This window comes from Micrasema longulum, unplaced genomic scaffold (genome assembly GCF_059751315.1).
Source record: "Micrasema longulum isolate JH-2025_06_02 unplaced genomic scaffold, ASM5975131v1 h1tg000389l, whole genome shotgun sequence".
NCBI classification, from domain to species: domain Eukaryota; kingdom Metazoa; phylum Arthropoda; class Insecta; order Trichoptera; family Brachycentridae; genus Micrasema; species Micrasema longulum.
In genome coordinates, this window is record NW_028277590.1 from 419578 (window position 1) to 438249 (window position 18672).

The 18672-nt window shown below is 33.5% G+C and overlaps 1 protein-coding gene across 3 annotated transcripts in view; it reads left to right on the top strand.

The window, feature by feature from the left end:
- The window catches only part of LOC148281955 (uncharacterized), a 375794-nt gene that overhangs the window by 349365 nt on the left and 7757 nt on the right, over positions 1-18672 (top strand). For all 3 annotated transcript variants that reach the window (XM_088225821.1, XM_088225820.1, XM_088225819.1), the window contains one exon: positions 17872-18005. In XM_088225821.1, coding sequence (XP_088081947.1) covers positions 17872-18005 — 134 coding nt within the window. The remainder of the gene's footprint in view (positions 1-17871; positions 18006-18672) is intronic.

Below are 18672 nucleotides of genomic sequence, written 5' to 3' on the forward strand. Positions count from 1 at the left end.
ATTCATTGTCACTCATTGCTTGACTCTTTAAAGATGTTCTGATTATTCTTTGATATAGGTTTTTAGCAGTGTTTACTGAATATTTTTACAAATCTAAATATGGAGAGTTTAGCTGTACTAACTATTCATAAAACTTTTTTTTTTAGTTTTTGATTAGTTTGCACTAAAAACAGCAAATTTCACACTAACATTTTATTTAATACGGGCTGAACCCGGCAATGCTTTGCTATTGCTAGATTTGAGTACATACTCGTATATATTCATTTACATTAATTAGGTTTATACAGGGTGTTCTTTAAACCCTGTCGCATCCGAAACCACGATGATCAGTATGAGCAAGAAGACATATTGGCACATTAAAAGAAATTTTTAGAACGAATAAAATTTACAAAAATAAAATATTTAAAAAAACAAATGGTTTCTTCTTTTGAAAAACTTCTCCCCTGCAGAAGTAAGCAATTATTTGTTTTTTTAAATATTTTATTTTTTTAATTTTCTGCGTTCTAAATTTTTTTTTTAATATGCTATGTCTTCTTGCCCATACTAATTATCGTGGTTTCGGATGTGACAGGGTTTAAAGAACACCCTGTATAGATTCCCCGTTATTAAATATGCATACTAATTTTATGCAGTAAATTTATAAAATAAATAAATCATTGCATTTAGTTAAAATTAGATGTGTACATTAGTTTTTTTGTGTGTCGGATTACATTAATTGTGAAGATATGCGGTGACAGGGAATTTTGATAAATAGGTATTTGAACATTGTTTTCCTGTCAGTGTCTTGCAGCTGCCTCACGAATGCTATACAAAAAAGAAAACTGCATTCGGAACTTTTATGCTTAACTAAAATTGACAAAATCGACTTTTCGCTGTCTCATTTTCCGCACCCGAGCCGAACAAAACTGAACCGATTTTGTTATTTTTTAAAAACAGAGTATCAGAATGAAATTTACTGTATCGGTACGTTTTGTGTTTCTTAAAAATAGTTGTCATATTTGTTTACCGTGCGTCCGAAGGCCGCTGACAAAGCTGGACGTTTCTTTGGGTTTTTGGATAGTTCTACTTCCCATAATAAACTATTCATCAATAAAGCAAAACTATCGAGACACGCCGACGGTAAATATATATAGTGCCATTATCCAGGGCGAAAATACGGAATATTTTTGTATGAAGAAAAGTCGGATCAAGTTTCGCCTCAAGATAAAACATCATTAAGTATAAAAGGTTTGCTTCATAATGGTAGGTAGAATCTGGATGTTTACGGTTTCGTAAGAATTGCGATTGTAAAAATACAATTCAGTACTTAACAGTCGTTTGTTTTAAATTATCTTACGCTCACATAAAAACACCTATATATCTTATAGGGTCGTTGTCACGGTAGAACTAGCAATGTGCATTGTAAAGGCGTATCGCAGTTCCCAGTAGAACAAGGGATGCCGTTTGGCAGGACACTAGAATTTTCAATTACTACTCCCGAGCCGGTGGGTGGTGTCCCGGAATGGACCGCTGTGTCCGTTTAATTGTATTTGTCGCAACAATAACACAACTCGGGAAAGGACACTGCTGGAATTTCATCAGACATCCTAGTTTAGTACTCACGCTACATTATGACATTCCACTTCTATCGACAAGGATACCAAGAAATTCACTAACAATACATAAGACTTTTGTCTAATGTCTCGAGGAATTTATAATACACCTAACTGCAATATCCTAGCTTAGATAATCGTTTTGTTGTTGCACTTTGCGATATAATTATTTGGACAAATATTTCAATATAGCCACTCATGTAATTGTAGACGAAGAATGAAAACTTGAAAAAAACTGTAATAAACATGAGCACACAGTACGAGAATATCAGAATAATATCAAATTAATTCTTCTAAAACGAGAAAAGGACAATCGAGACTTATAATAAACATGGACTGAAATTATACAATAAACTACCAGACAAAACTAAACAAAAGACTAAGTCAACAAAAGATGTTAAAAATATTATTATCAATAGTATAATGTGAATTTTAAAAGTAAAAATATTTTGTTAAATGTATGTAACCCGTAAGGGTTTATCAATGAATTTTTTTTTTTTTTTTTTAAATACATCGTCTAAAAACGCATTGAAATCCACTCAACTATCCGCTTTACTATCAATAAAAGGAAAAACTGCGCTCTGCCGCCGCTTCAATCGCGAATATTCCAACTTCTACTCTAGGAAACCGCAAAGACATAACAAACATATTTATTTCGTATTTTTTTTTTTATTGAATCGGCATTTACTTCAAAATAATTCACGATGAATTATTGTTGAATAAATAACTTCCTTATAAGTGTGTTGTTAAAGCCATAAATGATATCTGTACTTTAGAGGATAAAACACGGCAGTCCACTTTTTGCCGTTTTGAATTTAAAAATTCAGAAATTATCGCAATAAACTATGTTATACGTGAATAAAACACCAAAGTCCAATTTCGTCATAAAAATGTTTTTTTATGTTGAAATAAAAATCTGAAGTCCACTTTGTTTTAATGCAAAAAACATCAGTAGTCTCAAATATCAGGTTTAGGTTCAGTGCCGAAATACGGCGTTTATTGGCAAAAAATAAAAGTAAAAACATGCAATACAAAATAAAACAAAATAAGTATTTGACATCTAATTGAATTGCAAGAAAATAATAATTAAATTTAATTATAAGAAAATAAATATAGCAGCTTCACTAGATACAAAAGTACCTATTCTTATGCTACATTTATAATATAAATATACTATATGCACTATAATACATTATAATAACGATTACTACATTGTAATAAAAATAAAGAAATAACAAAAATAAAACACTAAAAACATTTATGGACCAGTTAAAAATTTAAAACAATGAAAAGAAAAAAATAAAACAAACGATATAAGAGAATATATGACAAAAAAGTAAATAAAATTAAATTAAAATTTTTAATTAACCTTTTTGTTTTAATTGGCAGTTCGAATTCCAAAAACAAAAAAAAACTAAAACCTAAGTAAAGAAAATTACAGATATAAACATAACGTATAAATCAAATGAATAAAAAATAGACATTGAAAATTGAAGATTGAAGGCAGAATTAAATTCTTATTCTTAGAACCCCATCCAGCTGACTTCTTCCAATTCTGAGGAGCCACTCTTTAGCTTTAGCTGGGAATTTATTTTTGGAAGAATGAGTAATTAGCTTATTATCGTATCGAGGTCCTATAAAACTTGAGTGTCTTTGGGCAAAAATTGCCTTCATTTGAGGAACCACAAGACTACCTTTAGTTATGGCTCTGGTTTTTTTGGTTGACATTTCTTCTTATGGACACCTTTTAACAGGGTCATTATAAATAACTGTCTCACATTCAAAACTAATAATTTCTAAAATAGTGTTTCTGAATGACACTGAAATAGTTTTTATTACTATCAAAATAATAACTATTTTACATTGATTTTTTTTTTATATATTAAAATTATCTCATTTTCTTCAAAAGTTATGTTGTTTTGGATTTTTAACACATAATATTCACAAAATTTTATTTCGTAAACATTTCATTCAATGTGACGACTCCCGTGGTTTAACCTTTAAGGTACAGATATTATTGTATGACTTTTTAATAATTCCTTACATATCAGTATTGAATTAGTGTACTTTTTATCGTTTCATTATAGGAACTTTAGGAAATTCAGTGTTTTTAAAATTTTTATTTGTCAATAGGCTATCAAATTAAGCCAAATATTTTTACGTATCGTATTACCAGCGCTATGATTTTTTAAAGTTTGGTAATTTTGAAATTACTCCGTCAGTGACGTCGCAAGTTCTAGTCGGTGAGTGTTGCTATTGGTGAGTTAACTTCCCGGAAACCGGAAATCTATCACAACACTTTTTCATTGGTTGATTCGGAAGAATTTGTGACTTAGTTCAAATTAGTTCATTTCCAGAATTATTAATATTTTCATGCTTTCTTTCTTCTATTATGCATAATATGTAATTTTGAATGCTCATAATAGCTTAGAATTAAAAAAAAATAAGTTTGTAATTTATATGATTTAGTTGTTTTTTTTTTAGATTAAGTTTGATTTATTTATTCATCTTAAATTTTATTCTGCTTGTGTAAATAATATTATAGCATACATACTTCTGTAAATAAATATCGTTTATCTGCATGTCCCTTATTGATTTAAAAAAAAAATTCTTTGGAAATATTATGAAATTACATATGTATAGTATATTTTCTAAATACTTATAATTAAGAAATCTAAAATCATTTTTTTTAAATTCATACGTTTTCGAGAAACTTCGCCGTACAATTAAACGGTCTAATTTTTAACAGGAGTAAAAAAACTATTTTTATATCCAATTTCCCATAGCAGGAAACATCCTCATTGTTATTAATTTGTCGTTAATCGATATCCTGCCCGAAGAATCAACATATGAATTATACATAAGCTGCGTAAATGAATTGAATAACTCATATCATATTATTTCAATGATGTTTGTACATGTTAAACTTTAAAACAACCGAGAAATAAGTCGTGATACGGGTAATATATTTATAATAACGACTTGTATAACATTAATTATTTTTGTGTTTAGTGTATATATGTATTAAATAAAATATATACTATTATCATAAGATAGTACCGTACCCCACGTTACAGTATTATTTCATAATTCCACTTTCCATCTTGCTTCCGCGAAGCGATGTATAGTGACATTAATTGAGTGTACCTGTACCTCAGTGCTACCTTTCCAATGTTAATTAACCTCTGGGTTATCATATTCTGGAAAACCGGGAAACCCATTAAAGTTAACATAATCCAGGGGAATATTTTTCCGAGAGAGCAATCTAAAACATGCATATTTTTTATGTCGAGTTCTCTAATTTATTGTGGTTTGGGCGAAATTGTAAAGTGAGCGTCGTGGGGCGCAAAGTTGCCGTAATTTGGGTATAAAAAAAAATGTCTGCAATTCTTCGCGTTTTGGTTCAATATTGTGGGATATCTTCTCAGTCGGTTGCTCTTGTTACTTGCTAGTGAAATCGTAGTCATAGTGTTCTTGTTCGGATAATTATTACTTCACTAGGATCCTCCGTCCGCATCTCTAGCGCTTCTAGAGGCTTCCTGGACAAAGACGCAAGTCGCCGCACGCCGTTGTTGACAATAATCCCAAGTTTGACTCCTACGTGATCGAGATCATTTGATCCGTCCCTGTAACACTAATTTCTATAGCGTGTCTGTTCGTTTGATACCGACAGTAATAATACAACGACTATTATAGGAATCGTAATCCTCAGACTTTTTTGTACTAGTACCTTTTTAACCTATTAAAAAATAGTTTAGGAATGAGTAAAGCTGTTGCAAATGAGGTCCACAACTAGAATCAACTCGCTGAATTCCTCATATTTGATCTAAAGCAAACTATTTTTGTTATGAAATCTTATTATAACCTTCTTATATAATCTTCTTAAAATTGCTTTTGCGAATCGATTGTTTGCCACGTCATGTGAATGTGTGCTTTGTAACATTCGATGTTTTCAATAATTCAATACGCAACTACCCCACTACCCTTGCCTTTAACCCACGTGGAATTATGACTTTATTAGAGATCTTGTTTAACGTTATATTTTCTTATTCCGAATTTTAAGCAAACTTGTAAACAACACATTATTATTATTATATCTATTTATATTATATTTTACGATGTTATTTTCTGTGTAATTGTTTCGTACTGAATATATTAATGAAAATCACATTGTTTACTCTTCTGAGAAATGGGCGTCTGATGAATCTATCATCTTTCCAAATGTGTAATTTTCCTTATATTAGTAATACGAATCTGTCGCTTAACCACATTTTCAGAGTCTGAGAGGCAAAACAAGACAAGACAAGCAATACCCGTTATTCCCCACAGTACAAAGTACGAATACAGAAGGAGAAAATATTAGTCTTCCTTCACAGAAGTCTTCATTAGGTGCGCACTTATTAATTGTACAACGTTAGTCGACTGATATTCATTTCATAAATCGGTAAACCTAGGGTAGTTCCGCGCCGGTATGTGGGTAGGGTAGTTACCTAGAAATATGCCGATCGTTTTAATTGTGTCGGATAATTAGTAATTACTTATCCTGGACCGACTTATAATAATCGCCACTATCGTTATTCTCATCCGAGATAATATATCTACAACATTATCCATGGTCTTGATTTTTGTTTCATTTTACGTGGATAATGATCCGTCACTCGTCTTAATGTAGCCTATTAATTCCAAAGTTTTTAATGGACGCTACGTTCACGTAAGTTGATAAGTCTTTGAACCTTCCGAAAATAATATCCTCGGAGAGGATGACCGGATCGCTGACTAGGTATAATGTGTTTTTCTGGGTTATTATTCCACGTAGACACATATCGCTCTCACGGTTGGAGACGTGACGAGGGCAGTTTTGAAACTCCGATAAACCCGCGTTCACAAAAATATTTATGTCGTTTTATCGCTGAAACCGTCCTTTGTACAAATCCACTCCCAGCGTGGCAGTTTGAGAGTTCTGTAACGAAAATCTTCCCATTACACCCGTTATTACGATCCGGGGCCCCATTGCGAATGTATTATTCTAGGCGAGGCATATCATTATGGAAACATTAACGTCGGAGCATTATTCCGTTCCTCGAATCTCGAGCGATGCGTGCGCCGCGGGTGTCGTGCGTCGTGCGCCGCGCGTCGTGCGTCGTGCGTACGCGCGGTGCTCTCTATAGCGGAGTACTGAATACTGAGGGTACAGGCCGCCAGGCTGCGCCGTGCCGCCCGTAACCAGCTAGTACCGTGTACTCGACCACTCAGCCTAGTGCCAACAGCCAACAGCCAACAGACCAACACACACCATTACTCGTATACTAGGTAGGAACATTACAATGGGATAACAAATTGCCGGGTAAAATTACCGTCCGCTGACGGATGTAGTGACCTTAACCGTGACTTACAATCGCGCTACAGGTAACCCTGGACGAATGCTGACTGCTAACATATTTCTATCTAAAAACATACCGAACCGCTGATACTCTACTATTTCAACGTTACGCTGAAATATTACATTGGGTTTCTAGGCCCAATCTTACTCCAAATAGGCGTGCATGTACATTCTCTAACCTGCATAATACTTAAGATAATACAATCATTATTATAAGATAAGGAGGCCTTTGAGTAATTACCGATGAAAAGCTAAATGTAATAGGTCTATTCTTTAGCCATTAACCTTGCCATAGTGTTTAAAGTGGAATAGAGGTTGTGTTTATGCTTTAAGTTTTAACCTTAATTCAAACTAATCGCCGTTAAAAATATTTTGACGTTCGTTGGATCATCGATGTGACCCTTACAAGGTCCGCATCTGGTCCGCTAGAGAGATATAACTACTATGACCGTCCAATGTTTATTTATCAGTTAGCGTAGTACCTTCATGTCAAGCCGCTAGAATGATGATGTGTTTTTAATTGTTCACCATAATAATATAATTCTAACACTCGGAACGCAACATACCAAATACTGCCTCAGAATTCAAACACGGTTGTTAAGAAATACTAAAAATACGGGTAATTTAAAGAGAATCATTATAAGGTGTTTAATATTCAGAGTAGACCGTCGGACATTATTATCAAGCTGGAAATATGCTATCTAAAATGTAAAGTGCTCAAATGATTTATTATGTGTATTCTGTAGAAAAGTGGTGATGGCGGCGAAGGTTTCTAGTTCGGACACTTGAGAAGACTCGAGTGCTCGAGTCGGATTGTTGTGATCGGTATATTAGGTATTAACATCCGCCTCGGGGAAGTTCCCGTGTCCCGGGTCCCCTGTTCCGTGTAATGGGGATTGAGGGGGATAATGAGGATTAGAAAAGGAACGGAAAGAAGATGGGCGGATTACTGACTAGAGATTGGGCGGACTGACGGCATTGGAATGTCGTTGGCCTGGTCACGGGACCATTCCCGGGTGCCTCGATTCTGATAACGTTTCCCTGGAAAATTAATGGCAATTTCGATCGAAAATATGAAACGGAACATTCGATAGTAAGCCAAATTTTCAACAATATTCATTATGAAATATTATCTGTGATTTTTCGAATCTGATAAATAATGTTAACCGTGTTATATCACTGTGCAAACGTAGCTGAACGATTTTTTCGATTAACGGTTTCTATTTTCTTACAAAAATAAAAACGTATATGCAAAACACCTGTTTCTTAAGCTTTTTGCCACGATTTTTTTACGCGCTTCGAATTCTATTTTTATCCGAGATATATTTTATTTGAGCCGTGTCGTTTGTCGCTCGTTTGTTCTTCTCTCCATCTCTTCTCAGACGTGATGAGTTTAACCTTTCGGGTTCTCCTAACCCCAGTCCCGAGGGCCCTTCACTCCTATGGTTTGATTTATCTTATAAAGGTGACGTCCGTGTTACGTGTTCGGCAAATGAATATTTTCTTATGGCGGCGAATCTGGGGGGAATCGGAGACAGCATTCGGCTCCGAGTGGAACTCGAAACTACCAATAGTCCACGGCTATAGCATGGATACACGTAGTACGTAGGTATTCAGCGTCCGGTGCATGCAATGACCTTTGCTATTACCTCGTGTGTCGTGCGCCGTGTGCTGTCCAGTCCGTAGTGCCCGCCATCTTGGGTTGTCTTAGTCCGATCGCATCAGCGGGTGTAGCGCGCATAAATATAGTCGAGTAGTAAGAGTGCTGTTAAGTTATGCGTAGGGAATATAGTTCGTGAAAATGTCCGTCGGTGACGTGTCCATACTCGGCATTCCCGGCGCAGTAGTAGACAGCCGGGAAATGCGCTGTAGAGTACAGTTTACAGATCGAGAGTGGAGTGCCCCCGAGAGACTGAAACAATGGTAAAAGCATTTTGCAATAAATTTCCTCTCGGATATACGGCGCTCGATGTGTCCGGAACAGTAGCCTCGGAAACAGTGTAAAAATATCCAAATTATGAAATATTACGTTACGTAAGTTCATCCATTCTATTACGAGAGCTGATTATGTCGCCGTGTTTTGCTTTACACGCATCCAATTAATTACACGCTGATGATTGATGGTGCTAATCGGAGAACTGTATCGCTCGGAATTATGTTTCTCCGGATTCTTCCGTCATTTCCCACTGTGTGATACTTTCTAATATAGCTACCGTTCATTTAGGAAAATGAAACACGTTATCTGTACAATACATGGTGTAATGTGTATCATTCTAGTAAAAATAACTACCAAACATGCGCAAATGTATCACCGATCGTTAATCTGTCCGCGTCCGTCGGGAACACTAAAAAATAATACTTTTGTGTTCTTCCTTGTGTATAATTATAAGAACACTTATTATTTATGTCGTATGTTTTGTCAGCTTTCAAAATACATAGTTGTTTTCGTGTTCTACCGCCCTTTTATCGTCAAGTCTATGGTAATATTGAGGATTATAAGTTGTATAATAGCACAATTTGTATAAATGTTTTCATTCTTTACTATGTAGATACTTTTTGACGACGCTTTTTGGTTAATCAAATATTTAATCATTAAACGTTTAAATATTTTTGTTATAATATTAAATATTCAGACATATTTCATGATCCTTTCCCAACTTCTACGAATAATCTTAAGAGATTCCTAATGGAGTAAATTTAAATTAACAATATTCGCTAAGTACGTGTGTACATGTGCAATTTATTTTGCACGTGAAATATTTTTGAAAAACACTTAAATGTCAAATGTAATTTTATTAATTATGTGTAATATTTCTGTAATTGAAGATATATACATGTAGAATTGTATCGACGAATATCTACAAATTGTATGTATTATTGTTTGTTAAATTACCGAATAAACTAAATAAAATATTTAAAAATCAGTTATATTAAAGATAAAATAATGTTTTTAATCGATCAATGTCAATAGTCAATGATTACATATGAAATTCGCGTCCCTTTGACGGATAATTTGAAAAATAACTAAAAATAAGTTTTTGGTTTTTGCAGTCGTCTCAGAGTCTCCGACACTTGATCAGTGTATATTCTGGCATGTGCCCAGCTTTCGGTTGAAAAACAATTAAAAATAACTCATCTTTGACGTTTTTTTTGCGAAGAATTGGGGTTTAACCCATTTTGCTTCACCTTGAATTTCGATCAAGAGCAATCCGTGATGCGGGCTCTTTCGAGGGGGAGATTTCACATCGAGATTGTTCTCTGAAAGACTTCTCTCTCTGTCTTTCTTTACGGGCCCCCGTTGCATAGCCGCCAAATTGTGACGTTACTCAGTTAGTCGAGATGAGATGATCTTCAAAATAATTAATAATTTATTTACATAACACGAGTACCTACACTGTACCGTCAGCTATACTCATATTCATATAATATATTATAATATGTAACTGTGCAACCGAAATTGGCGTTCTGTGTTTACGTGTACATTTATTTTCATGTTTATAATAATATTAATTATATTTACAATAATACAAATTGTGTACCGTGACTTATTTTACATTAAATAAAATATTTATGTTATCAACTGGGAGGAAGCATCTTATTGACATTTATTTATAATATGTGTCTTATATCTCCGTCAACAGATCTTAATAGCAACCATTTTACGCCCATTTCTGTATTTTTTTAAACCGAATAGACCACTGCCACTGTGTTATAATATCACCATTTATCAACATTATATCCGTATCTACACCCGATGGTGCATCGGGCACTGCATTGGTAAACCGAATTCAGCATATCGCGATCAGGAAGGTACAGTTAAATATCGCAGTGTGGCTTAAAACAAATATTTTGCGTCGGCCTTGCCAGAAATCGAACCCGGGAACCTTCCTCGAGGGCGTCGAGTCAAAAACACTCGTCCAGGATTCTGGTTGTATTTCATACACAACTGTATTCTTCATCCGCCCGGAGGCGGGCAGAATTCGAACGAAATATCAATATTCATAACTTTTTAAAGGGTTAAGTCCATAGTAACTTGTCTACAATAAACAAACCATGACACCATTTTTAGGTGTCATCAGAGAGGATAGAACGCCACACTACTCTGTCTTCGCATACATACCTCACTTTCTCTACTTTAATACACTTTCTCGTGCACGCATTGATGGGTTGGATTCCCGATGACAACGCAATAATTAAATGTGAATTTTCTCAAGCTTGGGTGTTGTTTGCTGTAAACCAGCACTATTCTTAGGCCCATTAGCCTATAATAGTCATGATTCAAAAACTCAAAATTTCTAGAAAAGCCTAAAAACTAAAATAACGTGTCATAAAAGGATGTCTTTTCCACTTTATTGTTTTTCTTTTCGGCCTTCAACCCTTTCAGCCCGGTGTTCATTCAAATGTACACGAATATATAGATTTTTTTACTCTCGTACCTACTGAAATTCAATAAGGGCGAGATTGTTTTTTAATTACTGGAACCCCTAAGTACGTTTCTAATTTTTGGTATAGGTCGGTAAAGAGCATTTCACAGTTTTTTTTATTTGAAATGTATTTATTAACCATTACGGATTATTACATTAATTTTACAAAAAATAATATATCTCTTTTTTTCGTACTATGTTGTTGATAATAATATTTTTTACACCTTCGTTCGTTTTTAATTTTGACAGCGGGCTTCTAGCTAGTTTGTTTTGGAGGGAATTCCTGTCGTTCTTGTAAATGACCTGTGAGGCAAGTTTTAAAATTATTTAAGTAAAATTAAATAAATTTGGTTGAAAAACTTCATTAATTCTGTCGTTCGATTGTTTATTTATCAGTTTGAGACCCATTGCTTATAAAAAAAAAATATATTAAATATTTTTTAGTAAATGAAAGATAAAAAAAAATGTTTATATTAATTCAGATGTGAAAGGGTTAAAACAATTTAAGAGGGATTTTCAAAGTAGCTCAAGTAAAAAAAAGTTCGTTTAGAGAAGTAAAGTTTTTGTGTTTTGACCGTTTTTTTATTGTTTTTTTATGTGACATGTCCAAGTGATTTTAGGCTCGAGTCATGCAATTACATCACTTAAATACACTTTGGTAATTTTCCATCGAGGATTTTTTAGGGCATTTTGAGGAAAATGTGATGTTTTAAAGCCTCATGGTATCGGAATTACTGACAGTTAGTGAACAAATTTTCTTGCTGGTTACGCAACTTTTAATTGTGATTACAATGGCATTCTTACTTTGAATTCATAAATTTTGAATTAGGGCTCTTTGAAAAATCACTCTTCAATTCAAATGTGACATATATTTAGATTTGTCTTATAAAATGTTGTTACTTTTTCAAAGAAAATCTTGATTGTCACAAAGAAAATAATTCAAATATGACACCATTTGAGAATGTGAAACGAAGTGTGCCATCAAGCGGTCAAATCGTAAAGGTAGAATTATGTTTATTTTTTAGCGTAATATGCGAGTTTTATTATAATTTGTTCCGGTATACTTAACTCAAAATCAGGTTTTTAATTTGTTTATAACTGTTTTGTCGTAGGTGCCATATACAACGCCATTTTCAGCACTGCATACTGCATAGTATACTTTATATGTATTTCCGCTCCGGAATATCTAAGGGAACTATGCGTTTCAGATGAACTAGCTGACAGGCGTCTTACGCTTAGATCAGCTACGTCTACGGCGAGAGAAAAAGTCATTATACCTCTACGCAAACATCGCACTAAATTCAGTGAACGCGCATTTGCGGTCGCAGGTCCTATGGCATGGAATGCTCGCCCAGCAGAGGTGCGAGGCTGTGAGAGTGAAGTGTTTCGGAAAAAAACTTAAAACCCACTTGTTCTCTAAAATAATTCGTAGCATGTGATAACAAAATAAATTGTTTTAATTAAATTATTAATATATTTTTCTATAGAATCCCTTTGTGAAGCGCACTTGAAGTTATTATATAACGAAAATGGCGCTATATAAGTTATTCATAATAATAATAATAATAAAATGTACACATAATACTAGATCTAGATACTGTATAACCTTCGCTTAGCTGTGTGCCTCGTGTCTCAATATGTGACGTATATAGCCAAGTTCGTATATTTAGGATGAAGCATCCATCACTCCAAACACCCCCTCCTCTCGCCACGCGGTTTCTATAATTAACTCCGGACATGGATCATTATGGGTGGAAAAAATAAAAAGAAGACATGTTTGGCTACTTAATTAATTACGGACATCAATTAGGCCCCGGAAAACTTGCCCATAACGAGCCATGATCGCAACACATCGTAACCGACAAAAATAATATTTTACCGGTGAATATACTTTTTTTAGTTTTTTCGGAAAAAAAATATAAGCATAAAATATTACAATGAAACATGTTTTTTTTTATATAAATTTAATACATACATTTACATTGACATTTCCCATTACGTAAAAGAAAAAAAAATCTCGTGTGCATAATGGGGAGTGACGTCTCACAATAATGTTTTTTTAAAAAATATTTTTGATTAATTAGTATTTTCAATATAAATTATCAAAAAATTTGCATTGTTTTCAATTAATGTTACATAAAAAAGAAAAGGCGGCCTCCGTGGTGTAGTGGTCAAGACGCTTGACTCACGCACGGAAGGTTCCGGGTTCGATTCCCGGTGAGAACACAAATATTAAAAATGTGATTTTTCTCAAGCCTGGTGTTTCTGTAATGTAATTCACCACTGTAATTGGGCCTCCTGGCCTGTTGTGGTGCAAAAAAAAAATGAAATGAAAACGGAAATATCACTTTTTTAAAAACACTTATAAAGTAATAAGGGTACAGTAAAAAAAATATTTTTTTGTTACTTATTAGTAGCATAAAAAATATTTTTCAATTTGTAATTTTTAATTCCCACAAAAAAGGTGAAAACGGTCATTCCATTGGCCACGCCCCTAATACGTCACGATTCATGTTTATTTGTTCCTGACCATTCAAATTTGTTTAGAACATTGTCACAACTCTTGACGTCACAACTATCAAGCCCCAACATGTCGCGTTTTTCTAGTGATGAATTAAAAAAAAATAAATTAAAAGTCCCATCTCAACACAGGACTTTTAGTCCCATGGACTTGGGACTTATGTCTTTAATAATGTTCAATTAACTTATGTATGTAAATAAATAAATTTATATATGAAAACATTTCTCCACAAAAGCCATGTTAATTTTGAAAATACAATTAATTATTCTAAATCCATTTAATATATTTTTATCGGTATTTGTAGTTTGTGATATTTCCCTATTATGAGTTATTTTCAATTTTTAATTTATTTATTTAACTGTAAAAGTACACATGAATAAAAATTAAGACACATAAAAAAGAAATAAACCTAATAAAAACCTCACCAAGCCACTTTTTATGGCATGTTGGTGAAGTTTACCTGCATAAATATTAATCCTACTTAAAAATAAATATCTTAACATGAACAATTACAGTAAAAATAAGGGGCAAGTAGTTAGACTGTATCCGCTCAATCAAAAAAGAAAAAAAACATTAAGAAAAACAAATATATCATGAAAAAAATAATATATAACATATTAATCAAATTTGAACACATTATTTATTATTTTGGATATTTATGAACATTAATATGAAAACTCTTGATTAAGTAGCCAATTTCTATTTTTTTCTTATTACATATTTTATTAAATCTAAGGTCATTAGGAATTAAGTTAAAAATGTAAGGTACAATATAATTCAATGTTCTACTGCCATATAATAACTACTTTTAGGGATCACTAAACCATTATTGTAAAGCGAGTGTTATGATTATGATTTTGATAAATTTAAAAAATATATTTTAACTATACTGCTCTAAAATGATGCAGAACCACAAAATTCCTTGAACTGGCAGAGTTTTGAGTGATTTGTAAAGAGGTCTTTTGTCATCTCTCTGATTGAATAATTCTAGTGGTACAACTTTCTTAATAATGGAAAACTGTAGATCCTGTACCATTTAGATATTGGTTCTGGTTGAATGGCCCCATGATTTTATCCCGTACCTTATTATAGACTCAACCAGTGAAAAGTAGACAATCCTTAACAATACAATAGTGTACATTTTGGCAATAAAAGATCATTTATATAAAGTGGTAACAAGAGATCGTAGCTATATTCCCTTTGAAAAGTTAATTACATTGATAGGGAATTTTGTCGTGCAAACAATTGGAAGGATATATTTTTTTGCATGTGGAGATTTTATGTATCCAAATTTAGTTTTTCGGCGTTAATAACTAGACCAAAGTCATGTGCCCACTTAAGCATTTCATTAAAATAAAATTAAAGTCGAAATGATTTTGAAATCAATTTGAACAACTCGTTAAAAATGACCCCAAAAATTTAAGTATTCGGATAAATCATAAGAACGAAAGTAGATTTTTAAAATGCAGCAAATATACGTTTGTAACGCGCATAATTACAGCAAAATATATTTAAATAAGCGACAGTTCATATACAATATTCATTTCATTTGGGCAGGCCGTGGCGCAGTTGGTTAAACGGCCAACTGTAAAACTGGCGTCGCGGGTTCGATTCCGCCCGTTGCAAGAAAAAAATCATCATTGGTTTTTTCTCAATTAGTATCAGTGTTGGCCTTCCATATCCTTTCTTTCTGTCCTGTTGACTATTTTTTTCAAGCTAGCGGGTTATTCCTTTAAAAAAAAAAAAATTAATCTCAGTCAAAAATATCTTACAAAGAACCTACCTACACATTTTCTGTAAAAATATTGCGTTTAGTGTTGAAAAATAATAAATAATATTATTTCATGTCTGTTTTATGTTCCGCTAGTGTTTCTACCTTCGATTAATATTTTTAGCATTGCGGTTTTCCATTATTTAACGATTCGTCATCGTCAATCGTCACGCATTCCAACCGACTGCGACTTCGTCCGTCCATCGGTAATATCGGCAATATCGGCAATATCGGCAATATCGGCATCTGCGTCGCTTCACTTTACGTCCGATCAATCATTCGGTTATTGGATAAAATGGCTTCTAGGATGCCTTTTCCCTGCTCTCTACTTTGATTTATTCATAATTTTGGTTTACGTCATGCTAACCCAAATTTCGATAATACTCAATGTTGTTTCACAATAACATTACGTGCAGGTAAAGGGGTAAAAACTCGGATGATTATACGAGTAGGTAGCTAGTACCTAGAAATTATTTTTCATGGAACCAATGGTCACCCTTAAACTCGCTAAAATACTTATATTAAAATTTACTACACACAAACTGTCAGCCATAGAATTAAGAATAGTCCAGAAGGAGCGTAGAATCATATTTGAATACATCGGACTGTGTCCAATAATTCCCCCACTTAGACACACTTTCGCCGTGCGCATACGTTAAGTCGCCGGGTAATGTTGCTTGATGGGAAAAAAAATAATCATAACACAAATGTAAGGTAAACAAAAAAAGGAATCTGTTAATTTCTCTAAAATTTTATTGTGCACGCGGAAACATTGATTGACACAAAAGATTAGATAAATAAAGGGTCATTTAATAAGAGTAATTGAATTTATGAACTTTGAACTTAAAATATAAAACAATTTTTATTTGACACAAAACGTTTATTTTTATATCATTCCAAATAATATTTAATGTTTTAAAGATAATGTCGTTCAAATGTCCCCCACGGTGTTGTTTAATCCGAGGTCTAATTTTCATTAGTTCTTTTATTAAATGAGCAAAGTTGGGTAAAAAAAATTCTACCCTGGCAACACTAACGAAATTTCCATTTTTTTTTCGACAATCTGACAGATGGAAAAATAATTCAATTTTTAAGTAATGCATTTGTTATATACACATTCATTTGCAAATTACACATGAAATGTGATTGCATCCTGTTTTTTTAAGATCCTAGCAGTATTTCTGCATTTTAAAAGGACACAACACGGCATAGTAGAATTCAAATCAGGAGTTGCGTACTGAGCGACGTCTACAAAGAAACTAATGGGGCAAAACGTAAACCTACTCATTTATGAGTAGTTTAGTAGCCTTCTGTTTGATGTGCGTATGCGGTTTCTGGACTATTCTTAATTCTATGCTGTCAGCCTTTTAAAAAAGTTGAATCAATATTTGAGTTAATAGGTAGGTATCTACGTTTAAATCGTGTTTTAAATACTAATTAACCCTTAATAGGGTAAGGACTCTGGGGAACTTCGAAATGATTTTTTTAATACTTACACGCGTTCATATATAATTATATTCAATAGTTTAGATTTTTACTTCTTTAGCAAGTGGTAAAAACGTATTTACATCGTAAATCTTAGCACACGCTGACAACCAACATACTAGGGAAGCACATTGTTAAATTCAAAATTGTAAATAGTATTATTTTTAGTTCTTGTATCAAAACTGATTCAATATGAAGCATAAGCGCGTGTAAATGATACTCACCAAACAAATCGCGAGTGTATACACAAACATTACGTGTTTATCATAAACAATATACTCGAATAAGGTAACTGGCGACATCTTTGATTTTCCCGCGATAAAATTCCGACACAGACACAAAAGTGCTTGTTGATGTTGATGCCTCTGCGCGGCGCGGCGTGGCGCGTCGCGGCGTGGCGTCTCCCTGTCTACGAATAAAACAAGAGAATGTACGTTGTCTATTTTTAGCGCCCGTGAATTTCAAATAGTGTTTTAACACGCCTTTTAGTTAATTACTAATTTAGTGTACCATTGCCCAAGCATGCCCATATTTTTTTTTATATGTGTGTATTACATACACAGAATATTTTTAGTTCAAATCTGATAAATTTTCTTATACAGCCATAGCAAGTCTATGCGTAAGTTTGTGTACTGAACAAATTGGTCGATATGACACCCGATTGCGATACTAATGTTGTTCTTTGTTTTTTGTTACAGATGAGGTGGACGTAATTGGGTACACGTCTAACCAGAGTGATACGGATGACCATTCTTCAGTTCAGAGTGGGTCGGGTGACTCAGGGGTGGCTCTTACTGCCAGCCGTTTGTTGCTCGCCATCATGGAGATCTAGGTAACTAATCAATCCTGACTAAAAATGTTTTTGCAACAAGTTTGCTATTATTTATGGTCTAATCAAATTGCAACTATGGGGAATTCAATAAAATTGGGTTTGTATTTGATTTTTTTTTTCTTAAAACACAATCGTATGAGCATAGAATTATAATATAATATGTATACTATAATTATATGCGTATGAGTACAATTGTGCACACATAATAATAAAAGCGGAGATCTAAACAATCTGGGTACACGGCTAAAACGAGTTCATTGCATTTTTTAGATTTTCCAGATAATATAATATTTGTTCCACTTTTTTCTCCTGAATGAGTTCAATAAAATTACATATTAAAAACTAACAAAATTTGGCGCCCTGTCAGCGTTGCCAGCATCCATCAAGTTGAAATCGGCTAAAAAATAAATAAATAAATAAAAACTGTTATTTAAGAAACAGTTTTTCATTTTTATGTGGGATTTCGATTTTTTACGAACTGTTTTTACTGTTATTTTAGAAACAATTTCGTATATCAAGAGCGGCGAGGGGAAGGGGTGGCTGCTGTTATGCCATAAAAATAGCCCTAATTGTTCAAGATATTTAAAAATTGGTAGAATTACCGTCGAATTTGGTAGATCGGTATATTGGTACCAAAATCGGTAGAGTTGGCAACGTTGCTCCCTGT